The following is a 17,600-nucleotide window of genomic DNA, read 5'->3' as shown; positions in this document are numbered from 1 at the left end:
AGGAATAGTGAGAGAGCAAACCTAGGTGTAACTAGTATAATAAATACAATCATAATAACTCTGATAGAGATTGAGGTTATCTGGCAACTTAGTGATTACCATAATTATTTTAGAAGATCAAATCATTTTATGATAAATATATATTATAATAAATATAGGCTACTGTGGTATACCCAAATCACATTTTCTATTTTAATTTTGAAGTCTGTTTATCCATATAGAATGCATGTTTACATTAGACTGTGAAGTAAAAAACTTCATCATTTCAAAAATTATACATATTTTAAAAATACATATGCAAAATATATTTTTTCAATGATTACTTTTTTAAAAAAAGTTAATATAACCAATTGCAGGTCTTTCAAAGGCAACAGGATTTTTGTTGTTCAATGCTAGAAAGTGCAAAGAAAATTAAAATATATATATACTCACTGAATTGGCATTTGTTGGGTTTGGCCAAGGTCTACCACCACCTGGACCCCTATAAGACAATATGATCAATGAAATTTTAACTTATGTTTTTAATGTTTCACAATAAGCAATAACAAATCATAAAATATAACATTTACAATTTAGTTACCATGCAGTTCTAGGTTGGCACTGAAATTACTCTGTATTTTCACAAATTTTTTATTTCTTAAATCAAAAATTTTGATCATTTCACAATATAGTTTTCTTCCCAAATCAAACTACTTTGTGTCGGTCCAATTTTATTTTAAGTTCAGTTATTGTAATAACCACTAAAAGTGATAATCACTTGTAACAGTAAAAACATGGGTAAAAATTACTAATTATGAAATAAATATAAAGTATAATCCTATGACACAAAGATAACTGCCACCTGTATATCATTAAAAATTAAAGTGAAATTATTTTTAAAATATCAATATCTATAAAATGATTGCTTTTACTAAACTACAAATATATATATGTACATAAAAGATGACTAAATTTGACTTCTTTTAAAACACACATAGACTATCAGATTACTTTATACATGTATTAATCTATCAGTGCCACTGATAATTTACATTTATTTATTTATTTATTTATTTATTTATTTATTTATTTATTTATTTATTTATTTATTTAAAGTAGGCTTCACACTTAGTGCAGAGCCCAATGCAAGGCTTGAACTCATGACCTTGAGATCAAGCCCTGAGCTGAGATCAACAGTCAGACACTTAACTGACTGAGCCACCCAGGTGCCCAGACACTTTTCTTTTTAAAAAAGGGATCACTTTTTTTGTTTTCATAATTGTAGGTCAAGACAGTGGCCTGAGTAAATCTTGAGATAAACAGGAAATAATCTAATCCAATGTACGTCAGTATATTACTTCACTTTAGGGTGGTTGATAAGGTTTTGTATTCTAGAGCTTAAAAGGACATGAATCTTTTAAAACAAAATTAAGTGAAAAAGTCTCTTGTACTCATGCTTCAGTATTAAGTATACCTAAATAAATACTGCTTGATAAAAAGTAGACTACTGTTAGCAGGTCCTCTGTAATTAGGGTCACTCAAGATTCCCTTTTCCTTCTAACTGCAGCAAAAAGGCAGAGGAAATTTTTAATTAAAAAAAAAACAACAACAAAAAAACATGTTCCCTGATTCTTATTGCAGAGACCTTAACCCTGAAATTCTCATATGTTAGAAGCTGTCCAAGTTAGCTATATTACCCATGCTAGCTTGGACTATTTAGAATTGTTTTTCATTTTGTTTGGAATTCCCCAGGGATGTAAACAGCAGGGAAGTACATGAAAATTCTTTCCCTGGGCTCTATTAGGGTACCCAAATACAATTTTCTCCTATTCTGCTTGAGGAGTAAAGGAGAAAATGAGATGCCAGAGAGGAGTTGGTCAAAGTATTGTGCACAGGGAGAAGGTTAGGGGCATGTACTTGTACTGTCTCTGGAACCTGTTGCCTCATTAAGATAGGGTTGATGGTGATGATTTTACACTTAATTATAGGAACACTTTAGAAAGATGATCTTACATACAGGATTCAATGTCCTAATGAACAGAAAGTGAGGTAAAACATATGGTATGTATTTACCAAGTGAAACATTTTATTTGTTTGATGTTAATCCACATAATTTGTGTGATGTTAAATAAAACATAGTAAAGAAATTGGGAAATATTTATCTTAAAACAGCATAAAAAATATGCTATATCCAGGGGTGCCTGGGTGGCTGAGTTGGTTGAGTATCATACTCTTGATTTCGGCTTGGTCATGATCCCAGGGTCATGGAATCGAGCCCCACATCAGGCTCTGTGCTGAGAATGGAGCCTTCTTGGGATTCTCTCTCTCTCTCTCTCTCTCTCTTTTTCTCTCTCTCTCTCTCTCTCTCCCCCTTTCTCCCTCTCCCCCACCTTCATGCTTTCTATCTAAAAAAAATGCTATATACAAATCATGGCAAAAATTTGTATACAATGATGTTAAGTTGATAATGATCTCATAATTTTAAAAATAGGACTGTATAAGATTAAATATCATATTTATTTATCATTTAAAAAATTATTTAATGTTAAATTAACATGCTAAATTAAATGTTAAATAACTAAACATTTTACTTAAATAACAGCATTAAATTAAATGTTAAATATTACATTATCAATAACAATACCTTTTACACATTTCAGTTATTTGACAAATACTAATCTAGTCTCAGCACACTATGTATTTCATATCACATAGGATTTTATTTTTTTTTAAGTGTTTATATATTTATTTTGAGAGACAAAGAGCCCATCTGAGAGAGCATGAGCAGGGGAGAGGCAGATAGAGAGGGAGAGAGAGAATCCCAACCAGGCTCCAAGCTGCCAGAACAGAGCCTGGCATGGGGCTCTATCTCAAGAACCATAAGATCATGACCTAAGCTGAAATCAAGAGTCAGGCACTTAACCGACTGAGTCAGCCAGGTGCCCCCATTGCATTTTAACATGATAGGTTAAGTATTAATAATTCACATGGAGGGGGCCCATGGGTGGTTCTGTTAGTTGAGCAACTGACTTCGGTTCAGGTCATGATCTCACAGTTTGTGAGCTCGAGTCTCACACTGGGGTCTCTGCTGTCAGCACAGAGTCTGCTTCAGATCTTCTGTCCCCCTGTCTTTCTGCCCCTATCCAGCTCATGTTCTCTCTCAGTCTCAAAAATAAATAAACATTAAAAAAAACTAAAAACAAAAATTCACGTGGATAAGCCAAATTTCTCCCAACACTGCCGTTGTGATTGAAAACAAAGTTTCACAAATAGTGCTAAATAAAATGGGGGTTATATTCGCGAGAAGTTCTATTAGAACAACCACATAAGCTCAGTAATACCCACCCCTTTTGAGGACCATCAGTATTATCAAGAAAGTAATTTACACACTATAATACAGGAGTTATTTTGAATGGAGATTTCTATATAGGTATAGTCTGAAGTAGAATCAGGGTAGCCTCATTTAAAAAACAAAGAGAAAAATGTAATTTAAAAGAAGCATGTATTTTTTGGTAAGCGTATACGGAATTGATAAAATAAAAGCAACTATGATTACTGTAGAGAAAAATCCCCTTTTTTGCTGTACAGTCATTTTATTTCAAGACAATAACTATGGAAAATTTATCATTCTATAGGATAACAAGAAGGTCTAGATCCTTTGAAATTCTTTGTCCTCTTAGTTTTACAAAATACCAACGTATACAAAGTTGAATTAGAAATGCTATAATGCTGAATCCTAAACTCCCTGGAAATTTATAAAAATGTGGTTAATTTAGAAATAGTTTCTTCTAAAAAACTTATCCATAATGCACTTGAAAACATTTACATTGTGGCTGTAGTTTGTAAATTCTACTTTAAAGTACTGAAATTGATATTAGGCTTTTATTTGTAAAAATACAATAGTAGTTAGAGAAACATTAAAAGTATACTCTTTAATTTTAGATGATACTATAAATAACTTGAGTTCAGAGCACTGAAATATAAAAATTATGTCAGAATAACTATGTTCTATGGAGACAACCAATAATTGTAAAAATAAAACTACCAAAATTTTGTTCCAAATAGTTTGCCAGTTGGTATACAGTATTTAATTACTTTTGTGAGCACAGTTGGATATTATTTTTCACTGTCATTATATTTTCATGGCAAACAAGAAAAAGTGACAAGCTAAAGAAAACTCATCCAGATATGATTCGCCGGCAGGTCTCACCTGACTCCAACATGCAAATAACTAAGACTGTTAAAAACATAGCTTAAAGTAACACTATTCTAATGCCTTTACCCTTAATTTTTAAATTACCCAACATGTAAAAAAGTGACGTGAAGAAAGCCACAAATGCTAGTTAGAAATACTTATTTGCCAAAACATGAATTTAGTATATGTTTTAAAGATACTAAATTATGAAGTGAATTTCAAAAAAGTTTACTCTATTGAGTATAATGGAGATAATACATTTTATTTTTTTATGTCTCTTTAAATTCACTTTTGCTTTGTTGGGGTCAATATCAACACATGAATTATTCTCTCTGTTTGGATCTTACATACTTCAGAACTTCCTTATTAAAAGGAAATATTTACATTTTCATTGTTCTTTAAGAATATACTAATTTATAGAAAACTGAAAATTATATAAGACCACAAATAAATCAATAGTAAGAAATAATAGAAATCTGAGTCTGTTAAGGCTCAGTTACTTTAAAAAACAGAAATTATACGAATAATACAATATTAGGTAATAAAAATATTTTAAATGATCTGAGTGTATTTAAGTGACGAACCCAAATGCAAATGTCAGCAAAAATAATATTAAAAATTCCAACCATATTTTTAGTGTCCATAGTCTAGGGAATTTAATGTACCCATATGTGTTTATTTAAGTGTATGTGAGAAAAGAACCAGACAGTTTTAAGCAGCTGAGTTTCTTAATGGTCACATAAAAATAACTTTTTTCTTTATATTAACAAAAACAGGTTGATCTAAAGTTGACCACATGGCTAATTATAATGAAGTGTAGTACACAAAATGACATTAGGTACAATCTTACCATTTAATGCTAATTTTTAACTGATCATAATATTCAAAATGTATACTCCTTACATCTATACATAGTATTTAAAATTATATTGCCTAAAAGCTATTGCATTTTAAAGTCAGAATCTCAGGTAGGTAAATTTTATATACATCTAAATCCTATTGGTAAGAGTGGCAGCTTTTGATTTAAGCATAAAATATCACTCCTTTTTGTAACAACCATTAATAAAGGCTAAGCCTTTGAGAGATTTAAGAAAAGTCAGACTTCATGTCTACCCATTTTTACTTTAAAAGTAAAAAGACGTGATAGGAAAATTTGACCTACTTTTTTCCCCTTGTTCTGTTAGTTTTGAGTCTGGCTGGTAGCCACTTATTAACCTATTTTCTATTTTAGGCAAAATTGCTTTCCATGAAAATGGTTTCAGAAACTTAAAAAATCCCTATCTATATCAAAGGAACTTGTCTCATTATATCTTCAATGCCATTAAATGATGGCAGAGCTGTCTAATTTGATATGTAAGTAACCAAAGGACTAATGGGAAAATATATTAGAGGAAACTACCCACAACCCTATATGGAAAGGTTTCATTATTTCTGGTAAGCTTTCTTTAGGCCACATCATAGAATTGACCCTTTAGTGAATTAATGAAAGTCACAAACACCTGGTGTATATGGAACTTTGAGGGCAAGTTAGATATTGAAAAATAAGTTAAAATTCCTTAATAGATGGTGTTATTTGGTGTAACAGAAACAACCATGCTCTTTAGGCTTGAAAGGACTTTTCAGTAAAAAACAAACCAAAATACTGTTAGTTTACTCCTTATCTGCACATCTTAATTTTCAAACAAAAATTCACCCTATCAGGGCTCCTGGGGTAGCTCAGTTGGTTAAGTGTCTGACTCTTGATGTTGGTTCACATCATGGTCTCACGGTTCGTGGGACTGAGCTGTGAGTTGGGCTCTGTGCTGATGGTGCAAAGCCTACTTGGGATTCTCTCTCCTCTCTCTCTGCCCCTTGCCTGCTCTCTCTCTCTCTCTGTATCTCTCTCAAAAATAAATCAACTTAAAAAGAAAATTAAAAAAATGACCCTATAGTATGGAAAGTTTTTTTAATATAGAAGATAATACCAGAAAGAATGTTTCCTGGGTTAAGAGTGATCCCAACAAAGCAAAAGTAAAGACTCATATATAAGAATTAAGATCTTTTGGGAATCATTTAGTATCTGTTAAAATGAAGTTAGTATCAATTGTCTGCTTCTGTGGAGTGAAGTCCTGGTCCTCGTGTCCACATCTCTTTACAGTTTTGTGTAGACTATCTGGAGGCTGTGTTTATACATAAAAGACTCATTTTTAATTAAATAAATGAACCATGAAAACCAGGCTAAAAGTTGGCATTTGGCATTTGAAAATGGAAAAAAAATTAAAGGTTGCAAGGGAAGGAAGAAAAAGGGAGTATGTTGTTGAAAATGAGGCAGACTTTTTACATTTACACCAGTTCCATTTTATACTACACAGAAATTGAGGAGCTGAAAGTGTGTTACAAATTAGTGTGATTTCAGAAGACAGAAAATAGAATACTAAACAGGATAATATGGCATTTTGCTTACATGTTCATTCCGGGCATTCCAGGGCCACCTAAAGCATTCAGTGGGGGTCTCATTGCACCTCCATAGTTCTGTAATGATAACCAAGGGTCAGACTACCACAAAACAAAAAAACAAAACCAAAGAGGAGGGGGGAAAGAAAGGAGAGCAGGTTAATGATTTCCCTACATCACTCCTGATTGGATAAGGCCTGTGCAATTCTTTCTCTGAAGGGTCCACTCTTGTACTATTGCTTCTATTTTAACAATTACTTTGCTCTGTGTCTTTTAAAAACTACATGACTATGTAAGATCATTGGGGCATGTTAAATGATTAAGGTACAACTGCAATTATAACATTCAACATATCTTTATTAAGGTCCTAATATCTGTATAACAGTGAATGTTTACAAATGAAACATTTTATAAATCCAAAACTCTACTTTTGAAGAAAAGACTTAGTTAACATGTTTGAAATTGTCAGACCCAGAACAATTACATAAAATCTGAAGGAAAAAAAACAGACTGGTGAACCCAACAAGAAAGTTGAATGCAAACTATTTCTGCTTACAAAATAATACATCCTATAGAGAAATGCACTAATACAAACATGTACAACAATATATGAAAACTAAAGTATGTATACATGAATCATATCACTCAATAGGCTTCTGTCAATTTCTCTTATGTATATTCAAAGGAGAAAAACATTTTAATGTTTTAACATGCATATCATAGTAGCTTACTTTAGTTTCCATTAGGGCCAAAAGATTTATTTTAACATTCTTACATTAATATATTTTGACACTATCAACTGCTTTCATGCTTGGCTTTCTCACAGCACTTTATCTCCAACCTTTCTCACTACTCTTTTTCAATTTCCTTTTCTGGCTCCTTTTTTTGTGCACTCTTTAAAAGTTGCTTTTCTCCAAGTTCTAGCCGTAGCATTCCTTTAAATAAATACACACTTATAGGTAATTTTATCTGGTACCATTAGTTCAACAATGATTTAGGAATCCCAAATGTGTTAAATTTTGTCATGATATCTCTCCTAAACTCCTGAAAACTCCTATATTGAACTTCATTTGGACTGTTTCTAACTGGATACCACTTCATGTTCAACATATCTAAAAGTAAACTCAATGTTCTCTTCTCACAACTGCATTCTTTCTACTGTTTCTTCAGTCAGTTCTGTGGCATCACCTGCTGTACAACAGTCTAGGCTAAGAACCTCTGGGAGCTCAATTATGTCTCTTCCTTTTATTTCAATTCCCGAATCCAGGCAGTTACCAAAGTGTATTGAATCCACCTGTGAAATAGTTCTTGAAATAGTGCTTTCCTTCATATCACTAATCTTTGTCATTTACTGAGACTAATGTACTGTCTTCATTGGTCTCTCTGACTTAGCCTTTCCCCTCTCCCAATTTATTCTTCATGCTGCCTCCAGAACTATGCTTCTAAGGGTGCCTGGGTGGTTCAGTCAGTTAAGCGGCCAACTTCAGCTCAGGTCATGATCTCGTGGTCTGTGAGTTCAAGCCCCGCGTCAGGCTCTGTACTGACAGCTCAGAGTCTGGAGCCTGCTTCAGATTCTGTGTCTCCCTCTCTCTGCCCAACCCGCCCCCCCCACCTCCCACCTGCTCACATGCATGCGCTCTCTCTTTCTCTCAAAAATAAATAAACATTAAAAAACATTAAAACTCATTCCTATTTATGTCACTTAAGAGCCATGATGACCCACACTGCCTATCAAATGTTTATTCCTTAGCATGGCTCTATCATGGTATTTGCAGATCAGCCCTAGCCTGTATTTCCTGTATTCATTTCCTATTATCTTCACCTTCTTCCCCTACTCCCAACTATACCCTCCAGCCTACTGGATTTCTTGTAGTTCAGAAACACGAAATACACTTTTACACTCATGGTAACTCCTAGCATGGGCTTTTGTGTAGTAGGTACTAAGATGACAAGGAAATACTCAATGAGACTGTTAACTCCAGAGAGTAAACCACAGTGTATAAATGACCTAGTTACATGTTCTTCTCATTGTTTATTACCTTTTAATTTCAAGAAATCTTACTTAAACATCCCAATTGTAAGTGCTATGGGACAGAAAGGTTTCTATCCAGACTTGAGTCATTAGTTAAAATGATAGTCATTTCCCTTAACCTCTGGACCAAGCATGGCAGTGGCACCAGCAATATTAGCAAGAAGTCTGAGAAGAAAGTTAGCCATTGGAAATAAAATCTGGATGGTAAAGTATAATAGAAATGCTTCAAAAGAAAAGTATCCCTTCATTTTTGGTCTTAGAAGATCTATTTCATTTTATCAAGGGAAACATTAGTTTTCTTTATCGCTCTGGATATAGAAAGATACTGGTTTGAATGTCTGTTGCCACTGCCCCATTTCCTCTGCCCCTCTTTCTATATGTGTGATCATGGGCCAATACTTGTCCCAATTGTCCACTCAGCCTTAATTTCCTTATCATGTCTTCTAAAAGCTTGTTGGAAGACAAAACAAAATCATCTAAAACAGCTATCATAGTGCTTGGTACATTAAAAGCATGACACCACATGCTCAAACACTGTAGCTGCTCTTGCTTGTCGCCATTAATAAGGGACCAACTTAAATGAGCCCTCTTCTCATCAGCTTCTCTTGAGCCCTCAACTGTAACAGAATTATATGCTTGTTTGTGTAATGATTCCCTGACAGAGTATGCATATTTCTTTTCTAGATTTTTTTTCTACTATATGATAGTTTTTCTTTATGTATTTGTGTCTCCTAGTAAACAATAAGTACCTTGAAGGTAGAATCTGTTTTATTCATCTTGGTTTATCCAGTGCTCAAGTATCACAGGAAATGAGTAAGAAATTATCCAATACATAATTTGATAGATTTACAAAATATTTTCATTTTATGAATAATCTGAAGCAAAAGAAAACAGAAAGATAAGAAAGAATAACAACTGGCTTTTCAAGTGGTATCAACAAAGGCAGAATGGTAAGAGCTAATTTAGAATCACTGAATTTTAAAGCGGATGGCAGCTATACAATTCCATCTGGTTTAATCTCTTTCCCAATGCAATGTTCCTGACAAAATGGCTGTTCAGATTCTGCTTGGAAAGTTTATAAAGAGTTTCTCCATGATTGGGTAGTTTACTTTCTAGAAAGTTCTTCCCTTTACTGAGCTGAATTCTACCTCCTATCTTAAATTTGAAAATAAAGAAAAAGTTAACTCTCTTTACATGACAACTTACTATGTATTCCCATCGCACTATTTCTCCACTCCAGCCAGGTATTTGATTTGGAAATCATGATATGTTCCTACCTGTATACAACTCATTTATCCTTCAGATTTCTGGAGGAACTAGAACTAACTATATAGTCTTGGCAAATTTTTCTGTTAGTCATATGGAACCTGGTGAGCATAAGAACACAGACAAGCTAAGTATATCTTATTACAAAAGCAAGTAGAAAAATGTCTTCAGATATGGTATTAAGATATTTTTCTTGATTAAATAGATAACTGTATATATTATCCCTGAACTTAAATTTAAAATAGGTAAAGTCAGGGCGGGGGGCGGGGGGGCGCCTGGGTGACTCAGTCGGTTAAGCATCTGACTTCGGCTCAGGTCATGATCTCACGGCTTGTGAGTTCAAGCCCCGCATCGGGCTGTGTGCTGACAGCTCGGAGCCTGGAGCCTGCTTCTGATTCTGTCTCCCTGTCTCTCTGCTCCTCCCCTGTTCATGCTCTGTCTCTCCCTCTATCTCAGAAATAAAAATAAAACACTAAAAAAATAAAAAAAGTAAAAAGTAAAATAGGTAAAGGGGTGGGAAAAATATGTCAAGATTTAGAGCTGATGTTATTTCTTCATTCATGTGATAAACATTAAGCACATGTTTACTATAATGTAGGTGTGATCTGCCTAAATCAGCCTTATCTAAGAATCCTTAGATTATATATATTTCTTTGTTTTAGGAATTCAATTGTTCTAACAGATAACTACTGTCCTTCTCCATTATACTTGTCTTAAGCTCAAAATATTATGGAAATGAGATCTACAATAAAAAAAAAAGAGTTGTATTTTATGTTTGTGTAAAAGACTAGAAACAATATTACAGAGACTATTTTCATAATTCAACTAGAAAAAAGCAGATGCATTCTGTTCTTGGGTAGCATCTGTATGGTTAAATACCTGCTATGAGAATTGTTTTTCTCATTATCTTTCAAGAAACACAGATAACTTTTACAAACCTCATAGTTTATAATGCCTATGTTTCATATGTCAGGTGTTATAGATAAATATCTCAAAAGAATCCTTCATTCCAAATTATGTTACCTCACATTTTACCTATTCTGCCACTCATATTAATAGGATTCCTTTTCATTCAAGTAATGGCATGTATAAATAATTTCCTTTAACCATTGACACTCTGTATACTGTGATTTAAAGACGTTAATGTAGGTAGTTCTTGTTTCTGAAGTAAATTCAAAGCAAAACATTTTATCTACCTCAAACTATGAAGATATAAATAGCAAGGATATTAATCCAAATGGCAGAAATAAACTACTCTGATTTTGAAAATACAAAGAAAGAATTCACACTTACATGATAAACTTGGGTATTAAAACTCATCAATAAGAGATTACATACCAGAAATCTACTCATTTACTTTTTTATTATAATTTACTTATAACACAAAACACATAAACAGCTAGGTATTTATAAAACATAAAGACCAGTATGCTTTCTATTTCTGCATTTCCAAATGAGATCTAAGTGCGCATATAACTTAAGTAACCATTGTTTCATCTTTCAAACACTGCAAAACTGACCCTTAAATCAGACTCTAGTTTTTAAAAGTATTGAAAATATTGGTTTGGGAGGACAAAAGTTTAAAGAGCCGCTAGTTTAAAAATCAGTGAACTGAATGAAGAACGGTAACTAAATTATAGGCACCACATTTTTATGTATATTTAAAATGTATCTAGGGGCGCCTGGGTGGCTCAGTTGGTTTAGTGTCCGACTTCAGCTTAGGTCATGATCTCATGCTTCATGAGTTTGAGCCCCTTGTCAGGTTCTGTGCTGACAGTGCAGAGCCTGGAAACTGCTTCGGATTCTGTGTCTCCTTCTCTCTGTCCCTCCCCTACTTGTTCTCTATCTCTGTCTCTCTCTCAAAAATAAATAGACATTAAAAAAAATGTATCTATTAGGAAATTTTGGGGAGAAAATCCTTCAATTTCTGTATAGTTAAACTGGCTTAGTTCATTAAAAACTAAAATATATATTGAGTCAATGAAATATCCTGTAGATCTTATGAATTCTAATTGATATTAATAGCTTCTGACGGTTGATCACATACATCATCAACCCTAACATGAATAGATATAGGGGAAAATGATTTAAATATCTAAATCAGTTTTATAAGATCTTAAGAAAATACTAGGAAATAAATGAGACTAAATAAATAATTTCTTTCTGAGGGTGTCAAAAATTTACATATTAGGTTTTATTTTTTTAATGAAATATAGTATCTTTGAAAATTTTGGTTATATGGTCTTTGTGTTTCAATACACTTATATATATATACATGTATATATATAACTGTGTGTATATATATATATAATTGTACATATATATGTGTATATATATATACATATGTATTTATACATATATATATAATTGTATGTATATATATACACATATGTGTGTGTGTGTGTATATATATATATATACCTATATAATTATAATGTTGGTTGGAAACTCCTAGGTCTAACTCATATTATCTCAGTGTTAGATTCTTGATTTTCTGACTCCTTTGGGCACACAACAAAATATTAATTTTTAAAAAGTAGATACATAAAACAAGTTCCTAAAACTGTCACTTATAAAGCTATTCTTGGAAAGAATAAAGAAAATAAATTAATTCACTCTTTTAGCCAGTATTATGACATACTAACCTCTGACCCATCAGATAGAAATTTAAAATTCTGGATTTGGGGCTAGCTTCCTTGAAACATAACATTATAACATTAATTTCTACTTCATGCAGTTTTCCCAAGAGAGACAAAAGGATGTTTTACCAAAAATAACTAATATTCTATAACACCATATTTTAAAAAAATATATGTCACCAACAGGTAGGACAGATTCAAACTCATATTGTGTACTTCTGAGAAATTTTGATAGAGAAGAAGGCTAACATCTGATATACACTGATAGGATTATGCTTGTTCACTAACACCCATTTTAATGTTTATTTCTAAATAGCTATTATGTTCATATTCTATGAATATGAATATAATAAATTGCCAATGGCATTCTTTAAGAGACTTCTAGAAATATATTTTATGCTGCTTATTCTATTTAATAGCTTAGCTCAATTGCATTTTATTTAACTTATATGCTTATCTTTTATAATAATTATTACAATATTTTTATATTTCCTCAGCATAGTTAACAAAAATGTAATTAATAGTTATTTTTTATAATAATTACTTTATTGTATTTCTACATATTTTTTCAAATGTACTAAAGGCATATGTGATAGCACTCTTAAAATATGGTTTGTTGTCACATCATTTTGGACATGTCACAGATATTCTGTTCCTCAAGAACCTAATAATTATGTTATATCAAGCCTTTAATGCATATAATAAAAGCCAGCAAATGATATAGTTTGTTTATAGAAGATGAAGGCAAAAAACTCAGCATCTAGCTTTTTGTGCTGATTATTTACCTGTGGTCCTAAGGGCACCATTCCTCTTGGAGGAGTCATTCTCTGCATTGGCCCACCCATATTTGGATGTCCTTTAAAAAAAAAAAAAAAAGGTATGAAGATACTAGCAAAGTAATGAGCATGAGTGCTAAACCAGGAGCCAGTAGCCTCCTCTCTGCTTTACATTAAATCTTACTTAGTAAGGGACTGGGTTATTGACATCATCTCATCTTGGCTTCCATGGCTACTTTTTTGCCTCTTACTGCTGCTTGCCTACACTCCATTCACTGAGATTAAATTCTTCTTCCTAGTCTGTACTGAAATACATCTCTCGTATGATTTGCTGCTTTTACCTTGGAACAGTGTATTAGAGCCATACCTATCTGTGGTACCTAAACATCTCTGTTGGAAGGACCGAATTATTGATTTGTTAAAATAATCAAGCTACTGTTGCTTAGCATTTTCTTTCCTCCTGCTCATCTTTCAGATGGACTAACCTATCTGAAAAAGGCAGAAGATATCATATGTGATGTAATCATTTAAATTTCCATTTGTTAGAAGTTATATAAAAGGTTTTAGAAGTTATTAGTTAAAATATGGATTTTGGATATTTAATTACTATTTCTTTTATTATTACTACCCTCACTATCATGCATAATTGTGAGAGTAAGCTGAAAATACAAGTCATTTGGCCATGTTACCTGCAAAAATGCAACTGGGATAATTATAGAACATATATACAAATAAGACTGTCCTTAAAAAAAAAGGATTTCCTTTGAGATTCTGCATGTCAATTTCACTTTTTTACTTTAAAGTAATCACCTTGTTGTCGAGTTGGGTCCATTCCACTTGGAAGTAATGGCTGACTTCCTGGGACACCACCAAGTGCCTAGCATATTTTGTAAAAGAAAACAAAAAGAAATGTTGTAAATAATTATAAAATACACGCTTTAACAATTCTTTTTTAAAATTCCTATAATTATAGAATCCATTTGAATATTTTGCAAGATTTCTTATATTTCACATTAATTTATAAATTTTATAGCTCTATATCCCTATATAAGTTCTTAGTTCTAAAAAGATTCTACCTTGCCCAATTTTGTGGTAAATAAAGTAAGTACTTCTTGGGAACAAATATCTAGGCAAAAATTGCCCTATTTCTTCCTGAGAAGTATTATGCCTTTCCCCAAAATTAATTTACTAAGGGTACAAAAATAACTGATTTCGCTTCTTGAATGTAATCTCTCTACATTCTACAGATTATTTTACTCATTTGAAATTATAATAGCAGCAGGACTAAAATACCAAGGGGCCAATGAATTTTTGGGGGGGTAAATTTTCCCTAAGAAGCTATTTAGAAAAATAATACTCTATAGTTAAGTTCAAATAATTTGGCCGAATGGAAAAAAGAGAACTAGAACTGAAAAAGGTGGAGAGATTAACAGACAGGGTTTATTTTATGAAAGGTGTGCTACTGGATATATACTGAATCAAAAGTTTCTAACAGTTGTCTGAGCAGCACTTAGAGCTGGGCCAAACTGTACATGATTCAAATTTTCTGATCCTATGAAGTATACGTGTATTCATTCATATGTACACGTAAGCCTGATAATTGGCAAGAATTTCTATAAAGTCCACTAATTTAACCTAGAGCAGAATAAATCTTGTCTAATTAGTTAAAATTTTCAAAAGAAATTCAACATCAAAAAAAATAAATATCTGATCAGAACTGTTTTCTTAATTGTTATCACTTGGGATACAGTAGAGAGCTGCCATTTCTTAAGCCATTTTTGAAATTCTTTCAATTTTATTTTCTTACAAGCGTACCGAATATATATGCTACCATATACCCTGTTCTCTGCTTACCTTACTAGCCTAATTTCTTGCCACTACCACACTTGCTAACTTCCAGCCATAGAAAACTTCCTTCAGTTTTTTTCAATTCATGCATTTAATCAATAATACCTAAATGTCAACCATTAAAAACAAAACAAAAGTAAACTAAAACGAAACAATCTCTCTTCTCAAGAAGCTCAATAAAGGGTGACCCTTGCTGACATATTTCAGATCTCAGTTTAGGGATCACTTCCTAACAAAATTCTTCCATTTAACCCCATTATGGTATAAGTTCTCCATTTGCTTTAAGATAACGTATATGTATTTTTTTAATTTTCAAATTTACAGAAACAGTACAAAGGATTCCCATATATTCTGACACCAACTGCCCAACTGTTAACATTTCCCCACATCTGCCCCATCACCCTTTCTCTTTCTCTCTATACACTTGTTATCCTCACTCTTTTTCAGAACTGTGTTGAGAGTAAGCTACAGACATTATGCCTCATCACCTCTAAGTACTGCTGAATATAGTTCTCTAAACAAGGATATTTCTGTACATAACCATAACACAACTTTCCAAGACAGGAAATCCACATTGATATAACACTACCATCCAAGCCACAGATCTCAATCAAATTTTGCCATTTGTCTCAGCAATGTTCCTTTTTACTTTCTGTGGCCAGGATCTCATGGACCACATGTTGCATTTAACTGTCATATTTCTTCACCCTCTCCCAAGCAAGAATTATTCCTCAGTCTCTGTCATGTTAACAGTTCTAGAGAATGGATCTTAAATTCTATGGGATGATCTTCTGATGCCTCTTCATGCTCCAGACTTTGGTCCTATTTTCTTAAAAGGAATACTGCAGCAATGATGCTGTGCTCTTCTCAGTGAAACTCATCAGAGGCACATCATGCTTACTCATCCCATTACTGGGATGTTAACCTTTCTCATCTAATCTTGTCAGTGTCTCCCAGGTTTGTACACCATAAGGTCATTACTTTTACTCTTTGTAATTGATTAATTTTAGTGTTAGAGCTATTCCAAGATTGTCAGCATCCCATTCATCATCAACAGTTTATCAACCCACCAGCATCCACTGACAACTCCTAAGTACTAGGATAGTTGCCAAATGGAGATATTCCATGTCTATCATTCTTTCTATGCTGTTTAATTGGCATATACTGTAAGGAACAGCTCTTTCTTTTCTTTCTTTCTCTTTCTTTCTTTCTTTCTTTCTTTCTTTCTTTCTTTCTTTCTTTTCTTTTTCTTCCTATTTTACTCAATGGTTGTAATATATTACTATCATCACTTATTTTAATATTCAAGATTTGCCCAGTGTTCAAATATTCAAGATGGCTCTGGTGATCTTTTGACACAACCTCATCATATTTTGAGCATTTTCTTCCTGGCACAAGATGGTTCAAGTTCATCTCATATTTTTTCTAGCATAGCTCTGAAATCAGACCTTACTTCAAAGGGCCCAGGGCCCTGATTCTTTCTAGTGGAGGACAACACGTAAACATCAAGATCTGAGATCTCAGAGTGCTCGTTGTAACTTTGGTACATTGCCTTTTGGCTCTGCCAATAGATGCTGCACTCAAAAATCTATGTGTGTATGTACACACATTTATATGCACACATATATACATCTCTAACTCCATATCTGTGTGTATGTGGTACACACATACCATAAATTCATATTCTCCAACACCAAGTCAACAGCTCCAATTCCAATATAAAACCTCAGGATTATATTTAATCTTCTTCATTTTTATGTTCAAATGTTTTCTCTAACAGTGGGAAACCAGGCTTTCATTGTCTTCAATATCTTTTTTTTTTTTTTTTTTTTTTGCTCAAAGTATTTATTTGCTCAGTATAACAGATCTCCCAACTATAACAACCATTTCTTTTTTTGTCACCTCTGGGCCACTCCTTCCTTCCTCCCTGAATGTCTTAGCATACGGGGGAGGTAAGGGCTTGTTATATGCGTAAAAAAATTTTTTTTTTAATGTTTATTTATTTTTGAGAGAGTGAGAGACAGGGACAGAGACAGGGAGAGAGAGAAAATTCCAAGTAGGCTCCGCTCTGGCAGCTCAAAGCCTGATGTGGGTTTCGAACCCACAAACCATGAGATCATGACCTGAGCTGAAATCAAGAATTGGACATTTAACTGACTGAGCCACCCAGGCGCCCCTTATGTGCCTTTATAGGATTTTATACTTTACTTTCATAGAACTTAAATACAATCATGGCTCATTTTTCTTTCTGTATCTCCAAAAGACTGTAAACTCTGAGGAAGTGTAGAACCTATCTGTGCCTTCTGGTTCAGAGAAGTATTTACTGAAGGACTAAAAGAAATAAAGTTTAGATTGGGCAATTTTAGGAATCATCAGTGATAAAATCCTAAGAATGAAACTGATTTCAAAGAGAAGAAAAAAGATCAACAATA

General features: G+C 33.0%; 1 protein-coding gene across 9 annotated transcripts in view; it reads right to left on the bottom strand.

The window, feature by feature from the left end:
* Positions 1-17,600, bottom strand: part of SSBP2 (single stranded DNA binding protein 2) — a 308,327-nt gene that overhangs the window by 43,675 nt on the left and 247,052 nt on the right. For 7 of the 9 annotated variants that reach the window (XM_053907236.1, XM_019462852.2, XM_019462850.2 and 4 more), the window contains 4 exons: positions 14,131-14,197; positions 13,330-13,400; positions 6,618-6,709; positions 433-481 (listed from right to left, as the gene is read on the bottom strand). In XM_053907236.1, coding sequence (XP_053763211.1) covers positions 433-481; positions 6,618-6,709; positions 13,330-13,400; positions 14,131-14,197 — 279 coding nt within the window. The remainder of the gene's footprint in view (positions 1-432; positions 482-6,617; positions 6,710-13,329; positions 13,401-14,130; positions 14,198-17,600) is intronic. The other 2 variants (XM_019462853.2, XM_019462851.2) reach the window with 1 other exon arrangement.

Source organism: Panthera pardus, unplaced genomic scaffold (genome assembly GCF_024362965.1).
Source record: "Panthera pardus isolate Hobbes unplaced genomic scaffold, ASM2436296v1 HiC_scaffold_2, whole genome shotgun sequence".
Classification (NCBI taxonomy): Eukaryota; Metazoa; Chordata; class Mammalia; order Carnivora; family Felidae; genus Panthera; species Panthera pardus.
This window is presented reverse-complemented; position numbering and strand designations above follow the sequence as displayed.